We start from the raw sequence: 24,038 nt of genomic DNA on the forward strand, positions 1-24,038 counted from the left end.
TAAAAGGACAAAGATGAAGAAGTCAGGCAGAAGATATTTGACGTTTCAACAATATTTTATTTCACAGTCTGACACATGGAACATAATATTTCGTTATTCCTGAATGAAGACGGTAACAAGTACTAGATTCGTCTAAAATGTCCAATCCGAAGGAATCTAGTATCGATAACCTTTAATATCGTAACTATCGGTAGGTAAAGCATTGGCTAGGCTAAGCAACTCCGAGCGATGAAGACCGCTTGGAGATTGAAGTGCTGGGCCAGCTTCGTGAAGCAGGCTGGACGCGCGAAGAGCGGCTTCCTGGAGCGCGGCAGCTTCATGAAGTCCGGAAGAAAGACGGAGAGCTTCCGCTTGGTGAAGCGCAGCAGGTGAACGGAGAGCGTCAGCTTGGTGGAGCGAGCCAGGTGCGAGAAGGGCACTGGGTTCGTGAATACCTGCATCGAGAACGGCAGGAGCACCGTGCCGAGGTGGAGGAAGTTTCGGCAGCGGAGAGGGATTGATCGGCTGGTGAGCCAAAAGCGCAGAATCAGCGGCAGCATCGGCAACGTGTGCAGCGGCAGCGGCAGCGTTATTCTGCGCGGCTGCGGCTGCGCTCGCAGCTTTCTCAGCGGCCGCTTGAGTGGTTTCGTAATCGAGGCGAGCAGCAGTGAGTTGCTCGTCCACCGACTCCGCTCTTGCCTTCGCCTGACCAAGCATGGTGGTTTGCGCCGCCAACTCGGCCGCCGATTCCGCGGCAGCTTGCGCTGCGCGGTCAGCCGTCGCCTGTGCCGCGTTTAAGGCCGCTGTAACCACTTGCAACTGCTGCATCGCTTGTTTGGCGGTGGTCCTCGCTGCGTTTGCGGCACGTTCCGCTTGTTGCAGTTGCAGGTTCTCCCCGTCTACCGCTACGTGGGCATCTCTCGATTGTTGCTCCAGCCCTTGGACCACGATCTGTTTGCCAGCGAGTGCCGCAGCCGCGGTAGCCGCTGACTGCGAAGCAGCTTGCGCTAAGGTGTTCTTCGCGACGAACGCGGCTTGTCCGGCCGCGGAATGTTGATTATTTAACTGCGTGTGGGCTTGTTCTGCCGCGCCTTTCGCGATATTAGCTAAAGGACCACCAACGCTGAACCCGGGATGAGGCAGTCCACGGCCATGAGCGAGTGGACCTGCAGCTACTAGGGGGCCAGATAGCGCAGATTCCTGAGCGTATTCGTATTCGTAACCTTGAGCTTGTTGCTCGCGAGTGTGCTTTCTTCCTGCACCACATTCTGCCAAACAAATGCACGCGAATAGCAGCAGGAGCGTCTTCATTCTTGGTTTCAAATTATCTTTCTCGTAGGTTTAATCTGTAAGAAGACAATTTTATTTCCATACATAAACACAATACATATTGCTATATGTATAATAAAATCAAAGTGTATAATTCCGAAAATGACAAATCGACAGTGATAAAAGATTATGGTGAAAGCGATAAATATTATTCGACAATTTTGCATAATAAAAGATAAATATTTTACTCTATTATTTTTCTCATTTATTCTCGTGACAATTCTCCGATCTCTGAATTTGACAACAGCAGAATATTGCGTAGAGATGACGATAGAAAACTCGTCGAAGAGTCAACGATACTACAAAATACGAAGTACTATAAAAGTAACTATTCGATTAACGACACTGCCTATAAAACTTAAATACTCCTTCGTAGAAAATTATTTACCCTCTCAAACTTTGACACAGAAGTATTTTGTTTTAATCGTTTAAAAAAATGTAGCAAACTGGTTCATCGATGATCACTGTGGCAATCGACGTGTTAACGATATTTAGAAAGATTTATGTTTTACATTTACCGTGCCAATTTCGAACTTTTAATTAGTTTCTTTATGCGACATAGCCGGGAGATTTTGTAAAATTAAAAAAGCAATCTACATATCAGAGAACGAAACACGGTAGGAGATATATTTAATCGAAAAATAATTCTTACAATTTCGTCGATGTGTAGTTGAAATTATTCGCGGGAATAACAACAAATATAACTAATTTCCCCTTAAAAAATAATGCTACTATGCCACTGAGTTTCGCTGGTTAAACTAGTGCATTTGTCTCGGGTTCAAAGCTGCTACACTTGCGTATGTACCTTTTTTTGGACACTCCCACTGGAAACCTTTGTGCCTTTCACATTTTAGCGTGTATTAGTCATAGAAGATTGGTAGCACGGCTTTGCCGCGGCGATAGTGCATAATGCAGGGTAACTTTTTTGCTAGATCAATATATTTCCATGGGTCTTATAAATCGAGTTTCACACAAATATTCCGCATCGTAAATATCATATGTTTGATACTTTCATTAATAATTATTCCATTGCTATGCAATAAAGCCAGAATCAGTAAAGAGTAAGAATATAACTATGTACTAAGAGCGAATAAGTTACAATAAGTAGATTATTACAATATATATATAATAATATACAGGGTGGTATAAAGGGGGTGATTCTACGCGAAAAAAGAAGTCGAAAATATAGAATGAAAATTTTTTTTTTAATTTTTCCATCGAGACAACGATCTACAGTGAGATCCGTTATAACGAGGCGCGATAAAGTGCACGCGTACCGAGCCAAAATTCAAAGTCGATTTTCTCGAAAACAAAGCCTCGAACGAAAAATTTTTATTCTACATTTTCGACTTCTTTTTTCGCGTAGAATCGTTCCCTTTCCGCTTGTACCACCAGTTACCAACCACCCTGTATAATAATGGTAATAATATAATTATTATAAATTATTCGCTCTTAGTACAACTTGAAATTCAAACATCTCATCGAATAATTGACTTGCATAGTCATTGATAGGAGTAGTAAGAGAAAACAATGATTTAAACGCACTCGATGATGGAAGAGGAGCGTTTGTTAAGAGCGTTTGTTGCACTATGCTAGTCATCTATTGGACACAAATCGAATAAAACTGAAAATACGAAGAATAATACAAATAAAATATAGAGCATCCGAATATGAAGATTACAGTAGAAGTAAATACCATCGATGGGAGGAAAATTATTTTCCTGACAAAGTCAAATAACAAATATCTGAATTTCAAATAAAATAACAAATACCACTTAACTTAACTTATGTTCCAAATACATCTTTACTTAAGTAACGTCATTTAGTATAAAATAATAGAGTAAATAAATAGAATACATATTTTAAAAAGTTTGTTTCGATAACGACTAGCCTTTGATGTAGAGGGCGTTATTGAATAAATTTTCATTTAAATAATTATTTAAACAATCGTTATCTGAGAGTTCAAATAAAACATAGAAATAAATTATTTCTTATTTGGACAAATTTGTTTCCACAGAAGCAGACATAACAACTTTCTCAGAGAGATAGCTGTAAATTGCAATTTGTAATTTTTAATAGCGTTAACCACGTGTTAATTAACGTTAGCTATGACGAATACGCCGAAATCACGTCAATTTTCGGACAATTTGTTCCAGAAGCGAGTAATTTTGGAAGCAAGTACGAACTGCGCTCTGTTTATCGACAAGTAATCATATTAGCTCCACGATTTATTTACACATACGTTCTGTTTTGCGACCAAGTTTTTCAGGACAGAAAAAAAAAATAAAAAAAAAGGCTTAAACCCAAAAACTGCATCATACAACAAAAAATGTAAAGCGCAAATGTAAAGCACATAATACAGCATGGCTACGTCGTACCGCTGCGTATCGGTACCTTTGCCTAACATACCATTACAAAAATTCATGTTTATTGTGAATAATGTACTTAAAATCTGTATTTTCTGGACTCAATAAACTCCTTTGTAAAGAAAAAAAAGTTGTAAAATTTATTTACACATTTTCGTTAATTCCTAATTCTAACGACTAAAGTATTATTTTAATTTGCTATTTATTATCTAATAGTTTTTATTTTATTTAATTTTATAAGACGTAAGTATACTAATGGTAAAATTTCATTCGACAGTAGAATGTATTTAAAGGACAACTTATCTCCGCTATATTTTAATTATGATCAATGTAAATTCAATCTTTACGATGTATCAATGAAATCCTTTTACGATATTTCGGATTAACGTTAATTTTATTCATGACGTACGTCCCATTTTTTTTTTGTGCAACTCTGTTGCAAGTCACGGCGGTTCAAAATTGAATGTCTAGTTCCGTTACGCTCTAAAAAGCACTACGTGTACGTATGTATGCGCATAAGTGCATAATTAAATCAATGAGAAGCAGACCTTATCTGTATGTGATCGTAAGAACTTTGAATGACGTTCGTTCAAGCTGAAAAAATGTACTATGAGTACATTTAGATATTTACAAATACTCAGATTGTACATTCTATGAGATATGAGAAAATACTCAAATTGTACATTCTAGATGCTTGTAAATAGTAAGAAAGCAGCGATATTTATTAAACGCCCGCATCAAATGTAACAAAAAAGAGATAAGATTTATGCGGTTAAAATTATTTTTTAACGAATTAGGAAAAAGATTTTTAACCGTACGTTATCATCGTTGATAAATATGTATTCGACGAGTAAAATTACAAATTTTCAATAGCGATGTGATAAGATGGTATAATAAGTTACTGCGAATAATATCAGGACGAACATTTTGGAAAAGTTTTGTTAATAAATCGAAAGAGAAGATTACTAAACGTTAATGAACGTAATAGCTTTAGAAACAAAGGTTTTTAATATACAGGAAAATATTTATATAACGATAATTAAATAGTTATGTTAATTAAATGGAAATATTTGTATTAGATTTGAAATAGAACCGAAGGTGTACTTAATGTTGAATTATTATACAACTCATCCGTGGCCGTGAGAATAATTCTGCCAAGAATGTTTAAAAATTGCGAAAATATGTCAAGGAAGGATACCGGTGGTACAAGTTTGAAACACAACGCAACAATGATATCAATTAATCGATTCTGCTGCATTTGAAATGAAGCTTAATTATAATTTTCTACGCACAGTATCCCTCACTTTTATCTTCGTCACTTATGCGATGTGTTTATGCAAATTCGTGCTTTCGACAAAATGACAAAAAACAAGAAAAAAAAAAATTAAACCTAAATAGAAATTTGTACGCTGTTGTACCTTTAAGTTTCCCATAAGAGCATACACATCCGCAGTCTACTTCTGAGAATTGATATTTGCATCATTTACAAAATTTCTCGAATGAATTTCTGTAAAATCTTGGTATTTTAATATCTTAATATTTACCTTTATTTTACTTTTATTCCAACTGTTTATATTTAAAAACAGTTAAATCAAGTATTATTTTCACATAAATTCTGGATGCATATACATAGTGAGGTATACAAAATGTAATTTACATTGGACCTAAATCTCAGAAGATATGCGACATAGTTCTGCATATGAATAAACGAAGGTACACCGTGTAAAAGAAATTTTAAAATTGTTTTAAAATTTGTGGTAAAGCTGATTAATACGAGGACAAAGATTACAAATTATTCACAAGATACGTATAAAAATATATAGAATATTTTATGAATTACAGAAAATGAGGACGAGTACAGAATATCTGTACGTCGAATGCATTTTATCTACGAAATTAATTAATTACTAATATTGAATAACTTTTCGATTTTCTAATTTTTCCCCATTATTTCATCCACCGTAATATCATTTTACAATCACATATCGAATACAAATCTTGTCGAAGACTATTATTCAAAAATATATTAAATTTGCAGGATAATAGCACACGCAATAGCTACAAGTTAATAATTGAAAGAAATGTTTGAAAAAGGAAGCTTTTCGATCAATTCTAATCCCAAGCTATTTATGTTCGAGTGAAATGCTTGCTGAGGAACGAAATGTTGAAAAAGTGAAATTATTAGAAACTTTCTCTCGTTACCTGGACAACTACAAACGTAAATAAATGATAAATTGTCAACAAACTTTTAGTACTCACAAAATTCAAGACTGGTCAAACGGTCAAACGTTTACAGAATCCTTGCTGTTGCAGCTCGAAGAAACAACTATAAACTGATACCACTTACTTGGTTATCGTAGCTCTTATAGGCCTGTACCATGAGCTAATGGTAATACGGTAGTTACGGAAGGGGTTCAGGATATCGAGAATAACGGCGCACAATGACTTTTCTTTAAAGAAATAACGTAGCTCAAATTTGTAGTAAACCGCGTTTTCTTTTTATTTTGAAATCAGCTAGTTACAAAATAAGTAACGTATCTATATATCACTGGTACGTTTTAAGTCGTTGTAATCTAAATTCCAAATATATAGCAGACATATAACGTACAACAACTCGAAAAGGAAGAAAGAAATAGCATCGTACATTAATAATTAAGCTGTGGATATTTATGCACTCGCGAGAGATTGACAAGCACAGAGATACACGGAATACGTTTATACAAAAATATAGTGTCTACGACGAAAAGGGTCGCTGATTAGGTTCCATGTGTCTAATTCCGATCATACAAATATGAATTTGCATGAATATCGGCGGTCTATTTATGATATCGTTATCAAAAATTAGGTGGGCTAACCGTACTCGATATACGCTCGATAATTGTACTTTGTCCAAGTTTTTGGAATATCATCTACCAGTTTTCATGTTACCTTGATTTGAAACAAATTCTTTTGGCACTTTTTTATTTCTTGAACAAGACAGAGTTTAAAAAAAAGTATGCGAGGGATGAAAAATTGCTTGAAATTACCAGTCGAAAACCACTATACCAGTATACACAGGTGTAAAAGATATTCGACCTTGGTAACGAACATTTATTTCAATTTGAAATACAATGAATTGTATTTATTGAATTATACAAATTGAATTTACAATGTCCAAAGTGGTTCATTTCAAGTTTCTGCCTACGTAATTTTTACAAAGAAGATAATAACTGTGTTTCTTTTAATAATTAAAAAGTGAAACGAAGAATATCCCATGATATATCGCAGGTACGCTACATCTACTACTGCAACTATTCATCCTTCTTCGATATGCAAATCCGATACTTCGATACAATCGCGTTTCATTCGTTTCTCTCGTCAATGTGCTTTCACACGTCGTACTAATTCGAAATAAATAATTTTATACTCTGATATATGATGATTTGTACGAATTACAATCCGGCATTTGCCTAAATTTTTTCTTTCCAGAATGTACATCTTTTACGTTCTTTACATCGGTGAGTACTGTTACGAGAACGTCTGGCTGTTATTTTCTAACCAAGTAAACGCAATATTTTAGTACTGCTGACGTTCGAATATTTTGACTGTGGAAGGGTGCATAAGATTCCAGTTGCCTTAGTAAGCCTAATGATACTTTTTATTAGTCACTTACTACACTTACACTCGGTTCAGCCATTCCTTTGCGCAGTTGTATTCTAATGAAAATTCATTTAATAACCTTCGGTGAAAACCTTCGCGTCGCATATTCCGATAAATTTATTTCGCGTAATTTTTATTCGCTACATACACCACAGTGTAATTTACGAATAACGTGGAATTCATAAGAAAAATTTCTTTTTACAAGAAATATTACGGTACATAGAAGTAACGTTATGTGTGTAACTTGTGACAAACGAGTAACGCGTGGCACGTTATTACGTTTCCAAATTATTCTGAAAGATGGATTGACTTTTAACGGCACTCGTATGTAATTAACGCAACCGCTGGTGATTAATGGCAGTCGCATTTCTCCGATAGAACCAAAGAGAAATTCGTTACGCCGATGACCCAACTTGTTCACGCAATCCGAACAATCCAAACAATTCGAAGAAAACTCCGGAGAAAAGTAGTAACATCGCGCAGAAAGCTGCACAGGAAGCTAAGGCTGCTTCGGAAGCGCAGAATATCGCTGGTCAGCAAGCCGCTCGTCAAGTACTTACTTTTCTTCAAATACGCGTTTACATTTCATTTAGTCGAGCAGACGATTCGTCGTTTAATATCCGAAGCTTCTGAAAAGCTTACAGCGCTCGGATACTCGAACTCTGCCAAAGACCTCTTTCGTATGTATTCGATACGAAACATTCGGAAATCTCGTAAACGATGAAACGAGACACGACAGTCTTGATTATATCGGTGCAACTTGAAACAAATTTTTGGAAGCATACGTGAGAAAAAAAATGATCACAAAATGATTCGCTAAAATGATTAAAGAACTTGGTATATTCGTTAAATTAACGAACCACGATATTTAAGCGAGAGAGTATCTTTAACGCCAATCCTATGTTTCAGACTATTTATGCCGTGTATGGAACTTCGATGTGCGTTTTTAGATTCATTTTATTATTATAATCGCGATAGTCGTGTCTTTTATTGGCAGACTGCGGATTTGCAAACAAAATGCGAAAAGCATCGCACGTAACGCGCAAGAACATATGAAACATTCAAATTAAAATGTTCATTGTGATATTCGGTAGATGAAACGAATTCCAATGTAGCTTTGGTTTTTTTAGCTGTATTAATAAAAATGTAAAAATACATAGTATATTCATAAAAGAATTCCGCGGTAAGTGTTCGAAGTGTGCGACAACCAAATATGCGATAATTTGTTTTATTTCAGAGAACAAGCGCGATCCATTTGTCAAGTTTTCATTACCTTTTTCCGTGTTTCTTGAAACAGCATCTCGTTAGACGTAAAAAGAAGATCTATATTGCGCCAAGCCTCGAATCGAATCTCGTCTCTAACGAATCCAATTACGTCAGATTTGTTTCTCACACGTGGGATGCGCATATTCTATGAACGTTCGCATTATTCTCTCTTGCGAAAACATACTGGCCGTGTGAGTGAACTCGCGTTTTCTACGAAATCGCTCAACTATAATTCCCACATAACAACTAAAAATAACATCTGTGAAAGTAATTGTGTTACACGTAGTCTGTAACGTTTCCTAGGCGTGCATTACTGCGGCACCGGGAACCAATGGAAAAATAGCGCGAGTTTGATTCTGTCGTCGTTTCGTTATTTGCTAGAATCGGAATTAGAACATGTATACAAACGTATTGTAATACACAGGTAAAGACACAACTCGCTGAAAAAGCGGTACAGGCTGCAAAAGCAGCGGAGGAAGCGCTCACAGGCAAGAAAGTCGTAGTGGATCAGTTACAAGAAGAAGTGAGAGAAGCGCAATCGGTTGTTCAAGAGGAATCCTCATCCTTGGAACAGGAACAGGCTAATGTTAACGCAGCTTTACAAGCAGCGCGTCAGTCGCAAGATCAGGTGATATACTTGAATTTAATACGCTTGAGAAATATCTTGGTAAATTGGAATCCGAGCAAATAGATAGTTTCTATATTCTTATTTACAATGCCTGAACGATATGAAAAAAGTACGATTAAATCGGAAAAAACCTTAAGCGAAACGGAATAGGTATACGCAGGTCGTATAGAACGCAAGTCTATTTACGTTACGTTGAAACGCAGTAAATCATAGAAGGTACATTCACGGAGAAAGATCCTTTCGTATAATTTTAATTCGATTTATTTACGGTAATTTATTCGACTGGATCATTTTCTCGAAAATGCTGTCGAATATTTGAAAAGGATCGTAAAGAGCGCGACGTACGTATGTATTTTATAACGCGAATGCAACGTATTTAGCAACATGTTCTACGTACACGCGTAAACGTATGTATATACGCGTGTACTTACGCCCAGCCTCTCTCTTCTCCGAAGTAACTTAGTTTTCTACCTACGTGCGTACACCACTCGTTGTATCCTTATTGCAAATGGAGCACAGTCTTACGATCCTCCGACTTCTCTATCCGGGATGACTAAGAAATACTTTCAACGTGCCGTAAAAATGAGAACGGGGCAGCCTGATTAAAGAAGCTAGCTTACTTTGATCCAACGCAGTTAAAGACGCTGACGCACGCAGTACAAACGGCTAAGGCGAACGCGGCCAATGCCCAGGCTGCTGCGAATGGAGCTCAAAAAACTTTACGAGACAAGGAAGAATTGGTGGACGCGGCGAAACGACGGGTCGAGGAACTGTCGAATCAGCTGAGAGCCGCTAAACAGGAACTCGCCAACACGAATCGAGCAGCTGCTAAAGCAAATGCCGCCGCTAACGAGGCGAAAGCCAACGCCAGTAGGAACAAAAGGCGACTGGAAAACATTCGCAGGATGAGGATCATGAAAAGGTAACTGAAGGCGTCTTCTTCCTAGGCACGATACTGGTCTCCAGATATTGCGCGATTTACGTTTAATTCTAGCTCGTAATAAGAAATCCTAAACTACTATCGCGTCCGTATATACAGAGAAAATATTCGAAAGTACAGCACTTATATAGGGTGTATCATAAGAGTCGCCGGAGGGTCCTTTACGCGAGGAGAGGTAACCCGCACTCTCGCTCCTACTCGCCGCCACTCTCGATGCGATCGTAAAGTAAGCTCGCGTCACGTCACACACATACAAATAACATTATATCGCTATATGGCAGTGACAGTGGCAATCTCGATCGTAATTCGGCAATAGACAGGAGGCACGAAAACGATCTTCGATCCTTCGGACCTTCTATCGAAGTTATAGCCAGTTCTGTGTTTCGATGGTCGCAGTTGTTTCATACCTATTCGTAAAAGGTGTTCAAAATGGTCTGTATGCGAGCTTACAGTAGTCGTGTCAAAGAATTTCACAGACTTTTCGAATATCGAATGCTCGTACGAATCTTTTTGAAACGTTTTTGAAGCGGGTTCACGAAGGGCAACATGCTCTATGATACAATGCTCTGTATATCCGCGTATTTACGGCGTAGTAGATTTTGAAATTTCATTAACACCGTTATGAGAGCCGATTATCGTGATTGTATTAATGCACAAATTTGAATCGATTAGAAATAAATCTGAAAATATATGTAGATGTTACAAGATATTTGGGGCAAGTATACAGGGTGATTGGTAACTGGTGGTACAAGCGGAAGAGGGGTGATTCTACGCGAAAAAAGAAGTCGAAAATATAGAATAAACATTTTTCGTTCGAGGCTTTGTTTTCGAAAAAATCGATTTTGAATTTTGGCTCGGTACGCGTGCACTTTATCGCGTCTCGTTATAACGGATCTCACTGTAGATCGTTGTCTCGATTGACGTTTTTTTTTATTCTATAAATTTTGATTCTGTATTTTTTATTGTACATTTTCGACTTCTTTTTCCGCTTGTACCACCAGTTACCAACCACCCTGTATATCTCCCAGAGATCGTCAAAAGAATGAAAACTTGAACTATCCATTGTGCTAATAAGCCTGGATATTCAGTAGGGTCATCTTTAACATTTACTATATGTTTAAGGTGGCCATGCATTCTGTATACTACTTTTCTTGCTAAACGTATGTTTGTGATAAATATCTCGCAATTTTTATATACATTTGCAGCCTGTTCCCAAAGTTTACCAATATAATCACGACAACGACGAGTCGTGTCTCTTATTACAGTGCTCATGAAACTTTAAAACGTTTCATGTAACACGCATAATGTACACGTTTCTGTTTTCTATGGTAAGTGTTCAAATACTTTCGTAAACGAGCGTATATACGTATGCTGTACAGTAATGTCCGGATAAATGGCCGCCAATCGGGAAAGTGCTTGGCCATGTGTCCGGAGAGGTGACTTTCCGAGAACTGACCCACATTATCCGACTCCTGCTCGCTCTGCCTTGCGTGCATCAAGGGTAAGAGTGAAAAGTAGGTAGTCGAGCGAGACAGGATAGGTACAGAGTAGTAGAGTCAGGCAATTTCTTACTCCTAGATATAATACATATTTCTTTCGTTTAGCTAAACATTGTTGGTCGAGTATAGTCGCGGCTTTCGTATCATCTTGATCGTACGAGTTTCGTTATTCCGACCAAGCCCATCTCCTAACTGAATAATAAAAACTAAAAAGAATTACATTTTTCTTATTTCGACGATTCGATATCGGGTTGAATTGCATCGATGCGGATGATAGACGCAGAGACATACCCCGAGCTCCACGAGTTCCAGGAAATTGGTGGAGATCACCCATATGTCCTCTGTTACACGTTCGTCGCTCAGCGTGATTCGGCTAAGTTTCCTGCGGGGCCCAAATCCGACCGCCGGTACCCAGAACGTAAATAGAGAGACAAGCGGGCATTCATTGTTTATCGCCTTCGATTCATCGTAAAGAAAAGATTATTTAGTTTTGAAATGGAGAAAGCGATAGGCTTGCCAGTTAGAGTATTCCGAGGGATCTCATGGCAGATATCTCGAGTCTTCCATTTAGTCGAGAAGCATACTTGTGAGACGTACATCGGTGATTTTTTCATCCTCAAAATGTTCAGTAAACAGCGTGAAAATATATTTGAAAGCGAGGAGAGTAGCGATGACGGAGTCTACGACTATCGTTCGAAGTGCCGAAAATCAGCCCAAATGTGTTTGGAACGTTTTAACAAATACCACGCGATATAGGATAATGTAATATATTATGCAGAATATAAATTAATACAAAGTATGGTATAATGTGTTTTTTTATATTTTTATGTTGTATATCCTATATATATATTGTATATTTAATTAACTCGAACAAGAAGAGCGTCACCCATACTTTGTGACGGGGCCCCCACGGAAGTATACCCGTCACATAGATATGTGCGACGTGGCGACGAACGTGTTAAAGACATATAAACCAGGAGTATATGTTTGTAAATATTAGAAATTTATAGACTTCTTGTAACGTAATGTAAGAATTAGTCGTAGTATTCTGTTTACGTTATACGTACGTGCGTTCTAACTGCGTTCTTTGTATTCTTTGCATTCTTTCAAAAATCATACAATAACGTTATATTTTTCTTTGTTTGTAGATGCTCGCATGGTTCAAGAGGAAGCTAACGGAATAACAACTTCGGAGAAATTTATAAACATATAAATATTATATCGATTAATTAGATATAAGTGAGTTTATGCTAAACTATAATGTTTTGAGTCAAATAGCGAGCATAGAATTAATATCTTTTAACATCGACATACGTAAAACAATGTATCAACAAAGTAGGGGAAATAATTGACTTATTTTACTACAACTTATTTTTGTAAGGCTGTTTTACAAATGAAAGCAATGCTAATTACAATTACGCGAGCCTTCTTTTTTAAATTATTCAAAATTGATGCCGATTTGTGATTCTCAATAGCTTTATCTCTCACAGAACATTTACTTTATATTTACATTATCCACGTTTATTTTACGTTACATTTACATTAAAAATTTATAATGCGAATATCGAAATAAATACGAATGAGTAAAAGTGGCGCCGCTCTAGATATTTTTAAAAATTATTTCCATCTTATGATAGTTTATCGTTTACAGACACTTGGCAGCAAAGACGAAGCTCCTGCTCTCACCTCCCCGAGTTCATTTTTTTCGAGGATGCTTTCGTACCAAAAAAAAAAAATGTAGTAGGAGGATGGAGGAAGATGGATCTTTCCTGGAAAATTCTACAAAATCAAACGTGTCCAAGAAATACGATAAAATTGTTTTTAAAATTGGAAACATCGTGAATACAAAGATTAAATCCTCGAGAGTTTTTCAGATTTTATAAAATGTCCAACGAAAGATCCATCTTCGCTCTTTCTATACTATGGAGAAGAAAATGCACGAGACTTTGTTCAAAAAGTCAAAGCAATTCAAAGATCGAAGCGAAAATTTTCAGTTCAGTGAAAATTTAACGATTCTCTAATGTTGCTACTGAATATAATATTAAGACAAACAATTAATTAATTAATATAATATAAGACAAATAATATTTCGCTGGCAGATAATTTGATTCCAAACCAATAAGTTTTACCAAACTTATCACGCTGACGCAAAGATTGTAAAATATCATACGTTAATAAACTCAGCTATCTGAAAATCATTTGGGTACTTTCTCTCGTTTGATGTACATTTTTATTTGAAAAAATTATATATACAGGGTGGTTGGTAACTTGTGGTACAAGCGGAGAGGGGGTGATTCTACGCGAAAAAAGAAGTCGAAAATATAGAATAACAATTTTTCGTTCGAGGCTTTGTTTTCGAGAAAATCGACTTTGAATTTTGGCTCGGTACGCGTGCACTTTATCGCGTCTCGTTATAACGGATCTCACTGTAGATCGTTGTCTCGATGGAAAAATTTAAAAAAAAAAAATGTTTATTCTATATTTTCGACTTCTTTTTTCGCGGAGAATCACTCCCTTTCCGCTCGTACCACCAGTTACCAACCACCCTGTATATTGTAAAAGTACATGTAAAAATGAAATGTATCGATTGTGTAACATTTTTCATTATTTTGCAGATTAATTATTAAAATTTTGAGTTTCGCCGAATATTTCAAGATAAACACGAGTAACTGAAGAATACAAACTTTTCCTATTACTTTTTGATCTTTTACTGTCGGATAACTTTTAGAATACGAATATTATAATTCATTGCCCGAAGCTTCCCCCAAACTGCTTCTACTTTTTGTTGCCTCACAGCGGTCTATTACGTCAATAATCTTTTATTACGAATACTTTTTAGTTCCGATCGCTGACATTTACATTGAAATCGTGATTTACTTATACAAACGTACCGTCACGCATCAGCGAACTAAATCCTTTCTAGCGCAAAGCGCAATGACGTATTTGTATGGTGATTACACTAAACTTTGTAATGAAACGAATGCTTTTTACATGATTTGCAATATCCTAGAAATATACTCTTTGGAAATTAAGACATACCGGGTGCCTCGTTTCAATCGATCCACGTAAATATCTCCTAAATTATACATTATTCGAGAAAGTATTTTATATAAAAATTACCTTGTTTCGAGAAGGACGCATCTTGCGATGGTCACAGACGTTATTTAACGGACGCTATTTCGAGATTCAAGGAGACCTTCGTTCCTTTAACTGGAAATATAAATCTTTTTATATACCATTCGATGTATTTTTAATTGTCTACGGAAAAGTATCGAGGTAGCCACGTGCGTTTTTCTTGAAAAACCCGAAAGCGAAATCTAAAACGTAACAAAGACAAAATGTCCCGCGAATAATTTCGCATCACGAGCAATTCCGTTGGATTTTCCGTGTCGTATCGGTCCGCGATCGACTCTTCCGTTCCGCGTTACGAGGAAATTCTCGTCTCGTCGCACATATCGTTATATTTTATATTTTTATCCAACAACATCATCTATATTCGTCATCTGTAAATGTACGCATTCTTCCATCACATGTTATCCCGTGTTCGTGTGCAATAAAAATTCTACATGTTAAAACTTAAAACAAGGTCGTGATCAAATTCTACCCCCACTCGTACAAACCCCCTGTACCCTTGCCAGGCTAGTACCAGCTAACTACAGTTCACTACCTGAACAATTACTCAATTTCAAAATATTTGTTTTCACTACATGCATGTACGTACAAATTTTATAATATTTTTTGTATTATTTGGTTCACTGTTTTAGATTTAAATTAGAATATAAAATATTATAAGAATGCAATTTAATTTTATAATCAATAAAATATTTTAGTAAAAATATTAATATTCAATATGTAAGAGCATGAACTACTACTTCTACGTTAGATGATGGACTGTTTCATTGAATTTGACAATCACTGTACACCCCGTCACTTAAATTGCCCTAAATCCACACGTGTATAGAAATTAGTCTAACTGGAGGAATATTCTGATCAATTTGTAAATATAATATCAAAGCCTCAAAAAAATTTTCCGTTCTTCATTTTCGTTTTATCTTGAGCCGGCTCCCTTTTATCAGAAAAAGCTCAAAAGATCATCGATAATAGTTTTAAGAATATTTAATTGAAAATATATACACTTAACTGATACAGTTAATAATAACGAGGAGAAAGGTCAAATTTAATATTCCATAAAATATTCGTCATGTATCAGGATTTGAAAACGTGTTTGTGTCCATAGCAAGCTGATGTTAAGTCTGTGTAGGTCTAAAATGAGATCGTACATAGGTGAACGAACTTGATGTCTTAGAGAAGGGAAGAGAAATCTAGGAATGAGAAATTAGACTATAGCTTGTCTTCGTCATTTGCGTAAGACATGTTTTTAAATATATAATCAAAATGATTGCACGCGAATAAACTAAAATTATAAATGTGGTCTTGAAATAAAATTTTAGAAATTCCATTAATTGTAAATATTGCAAAGTTGACTGGAGAAAATATAACTGTACTTACTATATTAGTTAAAATACAGACATATACATCTAGCATATATTTTATTCATTTAACAAAGACATAATTAACGTCTTTTTAAGTGTTTTCTTCTACTTTCACTGTTTCCGCTACACATTTTTTATACCATGTTTATATTACAAAGAATAAAATATAAGTAATAGGTAACAATAAACAAATACACTGATATTCAAAGTGATATTTAAAGTCCATATAAATACGAACCTTATCTTTTTGCATTAAGCTTACACTAAGATTGCATAATTGTGCAACTGTTGTAACACGTTACAACTATTATAACGTGAAGCTAGAAACACAACATGAACGTTTAATTGGCGTGTAAATTATGGAAACTTTAGCAATTTCCATTTACGATAGGACTAATTATTTGTATTTCCATAGTTATGCAAGTATTTAATTAGATATCTATTAGATTCTTATGGAAAATTCAATGCGATACATATACAGTGAGTCTGGTTTATCTAGAACCGCAGAAATATTTGAAAGAACCTGAATGATATAGAAAAAGATCAAGGTATTTGACCTTTCCGTGACATTGAAACGTTCGAAGCGATTCCTACGAAAGATTTAAATTAATTAAAATTTTTAAACAGGTACCTCCATTTTTTTGTTATATATTCTTCTAGCTGATACTTGGAAATTTTCAAAACGCTACGAACTCGTGTCCAACTTTAAAATTCTTAAACCAAAATTCAGACGTTAATGCTCCGATGAATCAATGAACTGAAGATTCTTGAACACAAGATCGTTTGAAGGTTATAGTATCATAGATCTGGATTTGAGCTCGTCTGGATATCAGCTACGAAAATCAGTTATGAAAAATAGTGTACACAATCTCTACTTTCGCGAGCCGCTGTATGTATAAACAACAATGAAAACTCGAATAGAAACATCTGCGTCTGTTCGTTTACTTCCTAGTTTCACTAGAATGCGGTAATTCTTTCCGAATCTGGTACAATGAACAGTTCTCGTCAGCATCTTTTTATTTAGCGACATGCTCCATACATTTGAATAATTATTACGACTCTTTATCTCAAACGAAATTGCTTTCTTGTTTCTATTTAGTAAAATTTACAATAAATTACACTTTAAGATTGCAATCGTTAGTCGGAGAAATTATTTCAAAAGCAAAACTTGCGTATAATTATTAATTTCATTTCTTCTTAACTTAATTCTTTTCTTCGAGTTAATTTCGATCTTTTCCACCACTTGTTGTCATCGGTAAGGATAATGAAAAAATTCATTTTTATAGAGTATGGGAAAACAGTTTAAAAATATGATAGGGTATAATAATTCTTGAAAGAACAAAACTGCAGATGCTCGAGTTTCGTAACAGTCTATGTGCTACATTACGTTTTATCTCACGGTTAAGAGATCACGACTCGCATGAGATATGTGTAGTCACGAACTCAGGATAACTATTAATTTTCTAGTATGTCAATGATGCTATCGATAAAGTTGTTCGCTTATTCCTTGGTCTTCCTCTGTTTAACGCCATCTTTTGTTTCCCTGCCTTACTTTATTTGCCGCGCTTTTGTCTTTCTAACCTCTTCTCCTCTAGTTTTCTAATTCGTACCTCTCTCTCGTTCCAGACTTCTTTTCGCTTTTCTTTCACTTTCTCCTCGTATTCTCACCCTTTATTTTCCCTTCTTCGTGTCACTTTGTATTTCCTTCTCCTTTTTCTCTTCGCATTTCCCCTTTTCTCCAGAGCTCTCCGTCCGCGTGTTACCTTCGCCCCGAACCCTGTTCGCTTATTATCGATATATATAATATTATTCATCTGATCAAACTAGAAGACTACTGTGGCGGCACTCGACACTAACTAGTACTGGACAACAGCAGCGCAGTTGTTAGCGCCTTAAGTTACGAACGTTCGAGACCCGGGTTCAAATCCCGACGCCCGTAGTTCCGATTTTTCTTCCACGTCTAAATAAGAAAAAAATACAGCAGTACCACTGCAACGACATCTACACCCGCAGCAGAACCTATCTCGACTTCCACACACCAGCAAAACAGGCTTTCGCACCTATCACGACCTATACACCTCACTACGAAGAAAACGTTCGATCGATCTCCTACTCTGATTATCTATGAATTTATCGCAATTTCCATGAAACGTAAATAACACAATTGCATTTATGCAATTATTACCAACGTTTCTTCGGTGGAATAAACGTATACGTGCTACAGTTGCAACATCGTTAAATCAATTTATCGAACGGTCACGTATGAACAGAACTTATAAGACTCAAGGATAATATACAGAAAAAGGAAAAGAAATTTAAAATAAGAACTTGCAATAAATCAAAGAGCCTGAAGACTCTTTACGCGCTGCGCTACTTGACTATCATAGCTCGTTTGACCATTATATAAAATTACCAATGGTTGGATCAGACTACTTGAATAATTGGTTTCTTACTTTACAGTTACGGATCATTATGAAATCGAATTTGCGTATCAGTTTCCATGAATACCTTTCACGGAAAAATCGCCACACCGTGGGAAATAGCAAAGTAAGAGGAGAACAGCAATGCAGAGCGATACACATCTTTCTTCGACATTGTGAAGGTATGGATTGTGCACGATGCGAAAGGATGATTCATATTAGTACGCCTCCGCTTGATGCTTTTATCGATAACGAATTAACGATGAAGTTATCGCAACGATAGTTTATGGGACAATTAACTATAACAGATGCTTGCTTCGAGTAAAACTTAATTATATTTCTGTATCTTGGTGCAACAGGTGCAAATACCCTATATAAAAGATGACAATTTCGTATTCTATATAAAAATGACTATATTTTGAAAAAGTACCAAAGTCAACGTAAAACAGGCCAATAATTCTTTCTTTTCGTATTAGAAAAGAAATTTGAAACAGCAGGAACTTCTGTGTTAGAAGTTATTCGACCATGAATTTTTTAACACATCTATAACTTTATTAATATTGACGTTGGTACCTTTTGCACCAAGCCACAAATTTTATTAAGTTTGTATTTCGTTAAAATACGGTTAGATGTGCGTGTATAACATTTATATCATTATATAAGTAGTATTTACGTAAATTTGTATTGCTAATTACATTGAACATAGAAGAATAATGTGTACGTATAATATGTACTTGTAATGTATCGTCTTGAAAATTAATTAGTATCTTATTTTAAGCTATTATTATGCTATGAAAGCTATCATTATAATGTTGTTTACTATTGCATAATAATATCATACCGTTACTATTGTTGAAAATGAATCTTTGAAGCCGAAATAATGTTATAGGAACACTAAATTTATACTGAGGATTAATATTAAAATAATGAAATATTTATTTCATGAACGATTCCTTATATATTCATCGATACACACTTGCACGCGTCTTAGCACTTTCTTCTATACCCGACTCTTAACCGACTCTTAACCGACTGAACAGTTTACATTTCTTTGTTTTCGAAACGCTTCGGACACACATACTTCCACACTGATAATCACATACAAGTATCTCTACTACGCATTTAACCTAGTCCAGCACAGAAAATCATACATATCTCAACAACTATAATATATTGTTTCATATTTACTTTATTACTGAAAATTCTCAACGCGAGAATTGATTGTAATTTTAATAAATAAATAAAAAAAAAATTTACTTTAATCTAAGGTTACATTAATAATTTGCACGAATTAATACATTATATTATTATTGCGTTATCATTATTACGTTATTCCTCCTCTTTCCTTTAGTAAAATAAATTCCAACGAGAAACTATCTATTTACGAGGACAACCAGCTAGTCGATCGTCATTGACCCAGGATATCGATCACCGCAGCGTCGATCATCTCCGTTTCAGGCTGTTGAGCCCGTGAGTGTGAGAAAGAAGCGAATTAGGAAGAAGAGAAAGAAGAGGAACAAGCTGCAGAACTATTATAGTCTAGCAGTGAAAGTACTTTGAACTCGAATCACGTGCTTCAGTTCTCTCAGGTATATCATCAGGTGAACTCTTACAAGCGAGTTCAGTATCATCTTCACAACCCTTCGAATTCTTCGTTCAGCCTCTTCGTCTCTTCGTCGATTGCTGCAGTGTACATATGAAAGTTGTGGTGTATGCATCGGTTCGACAATTTAATTCACAAAGTATTGCACTTGATCACATAATCACGATATCGTTTTTAGTTTTCGACAAACTGTTTTGTGTATTACTACATGTTGTTCTTCATGGTGAAGTTTCCAAAGATCAAACTAAATAACCGGTAAATGCACTTCCAAGATTTTACCGACACTTTCTATATTTGGTTTGTACTGACTCTTCTTTTTCATGTTTACAAATAAATAAATAAATAAATAAGTTATAGTTAAGCGGTTCAGCAGCCATATTGACCAACTCTATAACTTTTACTTATGCTATCTTGTCACGATCGATGTACCTATAGAAATAAGTCATTTGTTTCTCGAGAATCGAATGTCAATCGCACTACTTATCTAGTGAGATTAAAAAATTAACGAAAAGTAGAGTTAATCAATTTGTCTTCTGAAGAGACTCGATTACGAGTCAAATAAAAATTTGAAGTGTAGTTTTTTTTTCTTTTTTTTTAAATAATATGTATTCTCAACGCGAGAATTGATTGTAATTTTAATAAATAAATAAAAAAAATAATATGTATAAACTACTCGTATACTATGCGTATTACCATAAGCTCGGAAGAAAAGTATAAAGAAATACGCAGAGCCCGGATGTTGACTCTATACCGTGTTATATACTTGATGAGATTCCTACGTAACATTATGCTGTTTCCTAGTTCCGTTCAACTGGGATACAATGACTTAGATTAGGTAACGAGACAATGAAGAACGTTCTAAAGCAAAATATAAGTATATTTGCTGTAATTATGACTGTTCTGTAAAGTACCGATATTTCGACATTAAAAAATTCAGAAAACAAAGTATCCACCGAATAACATCAGATATATAGAATGTTCGCGATAAAGCGTGACAGTTTTCAGTTGACAGCGAAAAGTTTTTCACGTGTCAAATGGATCACAGTGTGTAACCTTCTCGAGTAAAAGAAATTTTTGAATTGAGTTTTCTATGCATGGAAACGATGCCATCCCTATTTTGTTAAATGGAACTGCATATTAACTTTCATTACTCGAAACATTTTTCCCCTATTCTGTGCAACTAAAAAGTTGTGAAGAATATTTTCTAAAAAGTAACTTTAAAGAGTAGAGGGGAGCGGAGGGAGATAAAAAAGAAACAGTATTTATGGTCGAAATTAATCATTCATTCCCAAGCATTTATTCGTTCCTTTTACGTTTCTAGCGTTTTTTATCCTTCTCTTTGTATCTTCTCCTAACACGATTGGCTTAATTTTAAATTGATCATCAATTGATTCGCGCGTACGATGAATAACGAAAACGTAAAACTATTAATATGATAGGATAAACTTGAATCTTTATGAAAAATACATATAGTACAACATCATACGATGTACATATTGCTTATTGCAATGTTTAACAATTTGCTATTTCATTCACTTTCGAACATTGAGAAGCGATGGTATTTCGTAATTAATTAAAGCAATACGCGACCTTAATAGCGTTAAAGACGAAGCTACTTTCACTAACTCGACCAAAAATACAAAATCATCCGTTCAATTGAAATGAAGACTTTCTCTAGCATACAATATTCCTTGATAAATTAGAAAAATATTGCGGGTACATTCATAAACAATATAAACGAAGAAAATGACGTTTAGGTGATATCACAGTGCGATCTATGAAGAATATGATGATTTGTACAAAGCAGTGGCCAGATGTTAAAAATCGGTCGTATTTATTTGTAAGTTTATCCTCTATCGCATGGCGTATGCGAAATTTTGAAATTTTAAAAACTGTAAAAGTTAATTATGCATAAAGGAAAAGAGTTCTATTTTTTATAATGCCATCGTTAAATTTTATAAAAATTGCATAGAATAATATCGTATCATTGAAAAATAAATTAAATCGAACAATGTTCATCTAATTACAGGTACCAATAATCGTTGAATTTCAAGATTCCAAAATTAGCTAAAGATTATTATCGAAAGTTCGATAGTTGACCTCTCGATATTTAAAAGAGGAAAACTGAATTTATTTCTTTTAACAAACTTTGCACGTGGTCATTTCGTTGCGCAAATCGAACATATACGCGTCTATACGCCTAGAGTGCCTACATTAAATAACCATACATTGCACATATTGGAAAACATAATAAAGCAAAATGTATAAGGATTATTTGTATGTAGTTTTTCGATTTTGCTGTTCCTCGTCCTATTTTTGATTGGTCTTCAAATTTCTTTGTGTCAACTTCGTTCAAGGTGCAATTGATAAAAGATAAGAATACTACGTTGTGAACGAAACTTTCACCTTTTTTTTGCTTCCTGCAGCTGATCCAGTTCCCAAGTGCAAAAGTAATTCAATTATTCTTCAACTCTGTAGCAAGAAATCCACTACAATGTACCAGAGCAATATTCAATTCCTTCACTTTGCATCGAATTACTATCTTCTGTAGCCAGAATAATTACAGTAGAACCTCCCATATTCGAACTAATAATAATAGGAGGACAAACTGATTGGATAATCGAATTTCTATTACACGAGTAATGAAATATAAAGAAATTACGTCGCATTCTGAAAAACTTGTTGATTATATACTTAATGCGTAGCTAATGTACATTGGCTAAGCTATTTACGACTTGCACGCTTAGCGAGCGTGGTAGCTAGTGTATAGGAAACTCTAGAACGTCTCCAGAATATAGTCAGAAAACGTCTAGAAAGAAACCATGTTACTACAAATTGTGCGAAGAAATGACAAGTGCACGTTGTACCCATTTCGCTCTGCCCTCGTTCTCACCAATAAAAACTCCTTAACCTCTTCCCGTACTTTAGCGAGTCAGACTCGCGATGAAGATTTTGGCCCAAACATGAATATCGCCAGTCTGACTCGAAACCAGATACTCGGGCCAAACGTAAACATAACAAGCCGAGCTCGCGGACTGTTTTTTTGCCCGTTACGATCGTCACTGAATGTTAGTTTCTGTTTACAAGCATCAGTCTGGTCTGTTTAGCGCGCGTCGATGTCTACCGTTTGGGCCCGAGTTTCGTCGAACTAAATGGCACGGGCAGGGGTTAATCCGCTACTCGTCTATGCTTAATTCAATTCTAATTTTGTTGGCTTTCCGATATGTTGTAGACAAGAGGGTCCCGAGTAACGTGCGCTTTGTCCGAGACGTGCGCTTTGTCCGAGACGTGCGCGTAAGACGATTATGGCGCAGAAGTTGGGAATCGTAATCGTATGCAAATGCAGATTTAATTTCAAATCGAAGTAAATGTACGTAACAAGTACCATTTCCCGTTTGTCGTAACTTTTGAACCATGATTATCCCACGCTTCGAACAATGAAATATATCACTCGTGCCCTTCCCCTCTACCATGTATATTTCAAGCTCAAGGCCGTTAGAATCGAGGCTTCTTTCGCGTAATTACCTCGTGCACTGTTCGAGGCTCAATTTCGTTTAATTTAACAAATTTTTCAGTCTTCTATCATTTTAGTGTCGCGTTTATCCTATTAGTTTGGCAACTAAGTGATAGCTGATTTTGTCGTTAGGTGGTAATGACAATCACTTAATTGTCAACCCAATATATGATAGTAAATTATAGTTTATTATGTTTTCTATGAGAAAGAATAATATAAAATTTGCGCACGATCGATCTTGGATATTTGCAACAATCTAGCAAATAGAAAATTTAATCTTCGTCAGCATTGTCGATTATCTATGCCATTAGAGTGAAAGTCATTCTCTAACCACGAATATCGTTCCGAGCAATCGGTTATCT

The 24,038-nt window shown here is 35.6% G+C and overlaps 2 protein-coding genes across 5 annotated transcripts in view; one reads left to right on the top strand and one right to left on the bottom strand.

Annotated features, from left to right (window-relative positions):
* Positions 1 to 36: 36 nt before the first annotated feature.
* The window catches only part of LOC126866497 (antifreeze protein Maxi-like), a 29,711-nt gene continuing 5,709 nt past the window's right edge, over positions 37 to 24,038 (bottom strand). For 2 of the 4 annotated variants that reach the window (XM_050620134.1, XM_050620133.1), the window contains exon 2: positions 37 to 1,325. In XM_050620134.1, coding sequence (XP_050476091.1) covers positions 157 to 1,290 — 1,134 coding nt within the window. In that variant the 5' untranslated portion in view covers positions 1,291 to 1,325 and the 3' untranslated portion in view covers positions 37 to 156. Of the gene's footprint in view, positions 1,326 to 5,933; positions 6,022 to 17,749; positions 18,160 to 24,038 lie in introns of those variants that run through there. The other 2 variants (XM_050620131.1, XM_050620132.1) reach the window with 2 other exon arrangements.
* On the top strand, positions 7,144 to 10,483 carry LOC126866743 (uncharacterized protein CG45076-like). The gene is made up of 4 exons (XM_050620678.1): positions 7,144 to 7,215; positions 7,692 to 7,865; positions 9,004 to 9,207; positions 9,843 to 10,483. Exons 1-4 carry the CDS (start codon positions 7,144 to 7,146, stop codon positions 10,131 to 10,133), a joined length of 741 nt encoding a protein of 246 aa, XP_050476635.1. The 3' UTR covers positions 10,134 to 10,483.

Source organism: Bombus huntii, chromosome 6 (assembly GCF_024542735.1).
Source record: "Bombus huntii isolate Logan2020A chromosome 6, iyBomHunt1.1, whole genome shotgun sequence".
Classification (NCBI taxonomy): Eukaryota; Metazoa; Arthropoda; class Insecta; order Hymenoptera; family Apidae; genus Bombus; species Bombus huntii.

Bases quoted from the DNA above. Each gene is read 5' to 3' on its own strand.
- LOC126866743 (XM_050620678.1), top strand. From the start codon at position 7,144: ATGTACATCTTTTACGTTCTTTACATCGGTGAGTACTGTTACGAGAAC. The intron at 7,866-9,003 runs GTACTTACTTTT...TGTAATACACAG, and splicing joins GTCAGCAAGCCGCTCGTCAA to GTAAAGACACAACTCGCTGA. The intron at 9,208-9,842 runs GTGATATACTTG...GATCCAACGCAG, and splicing joins CGCGTCAGTCGCAAGATCAG to TTAAAGACGCTGACGCACGC.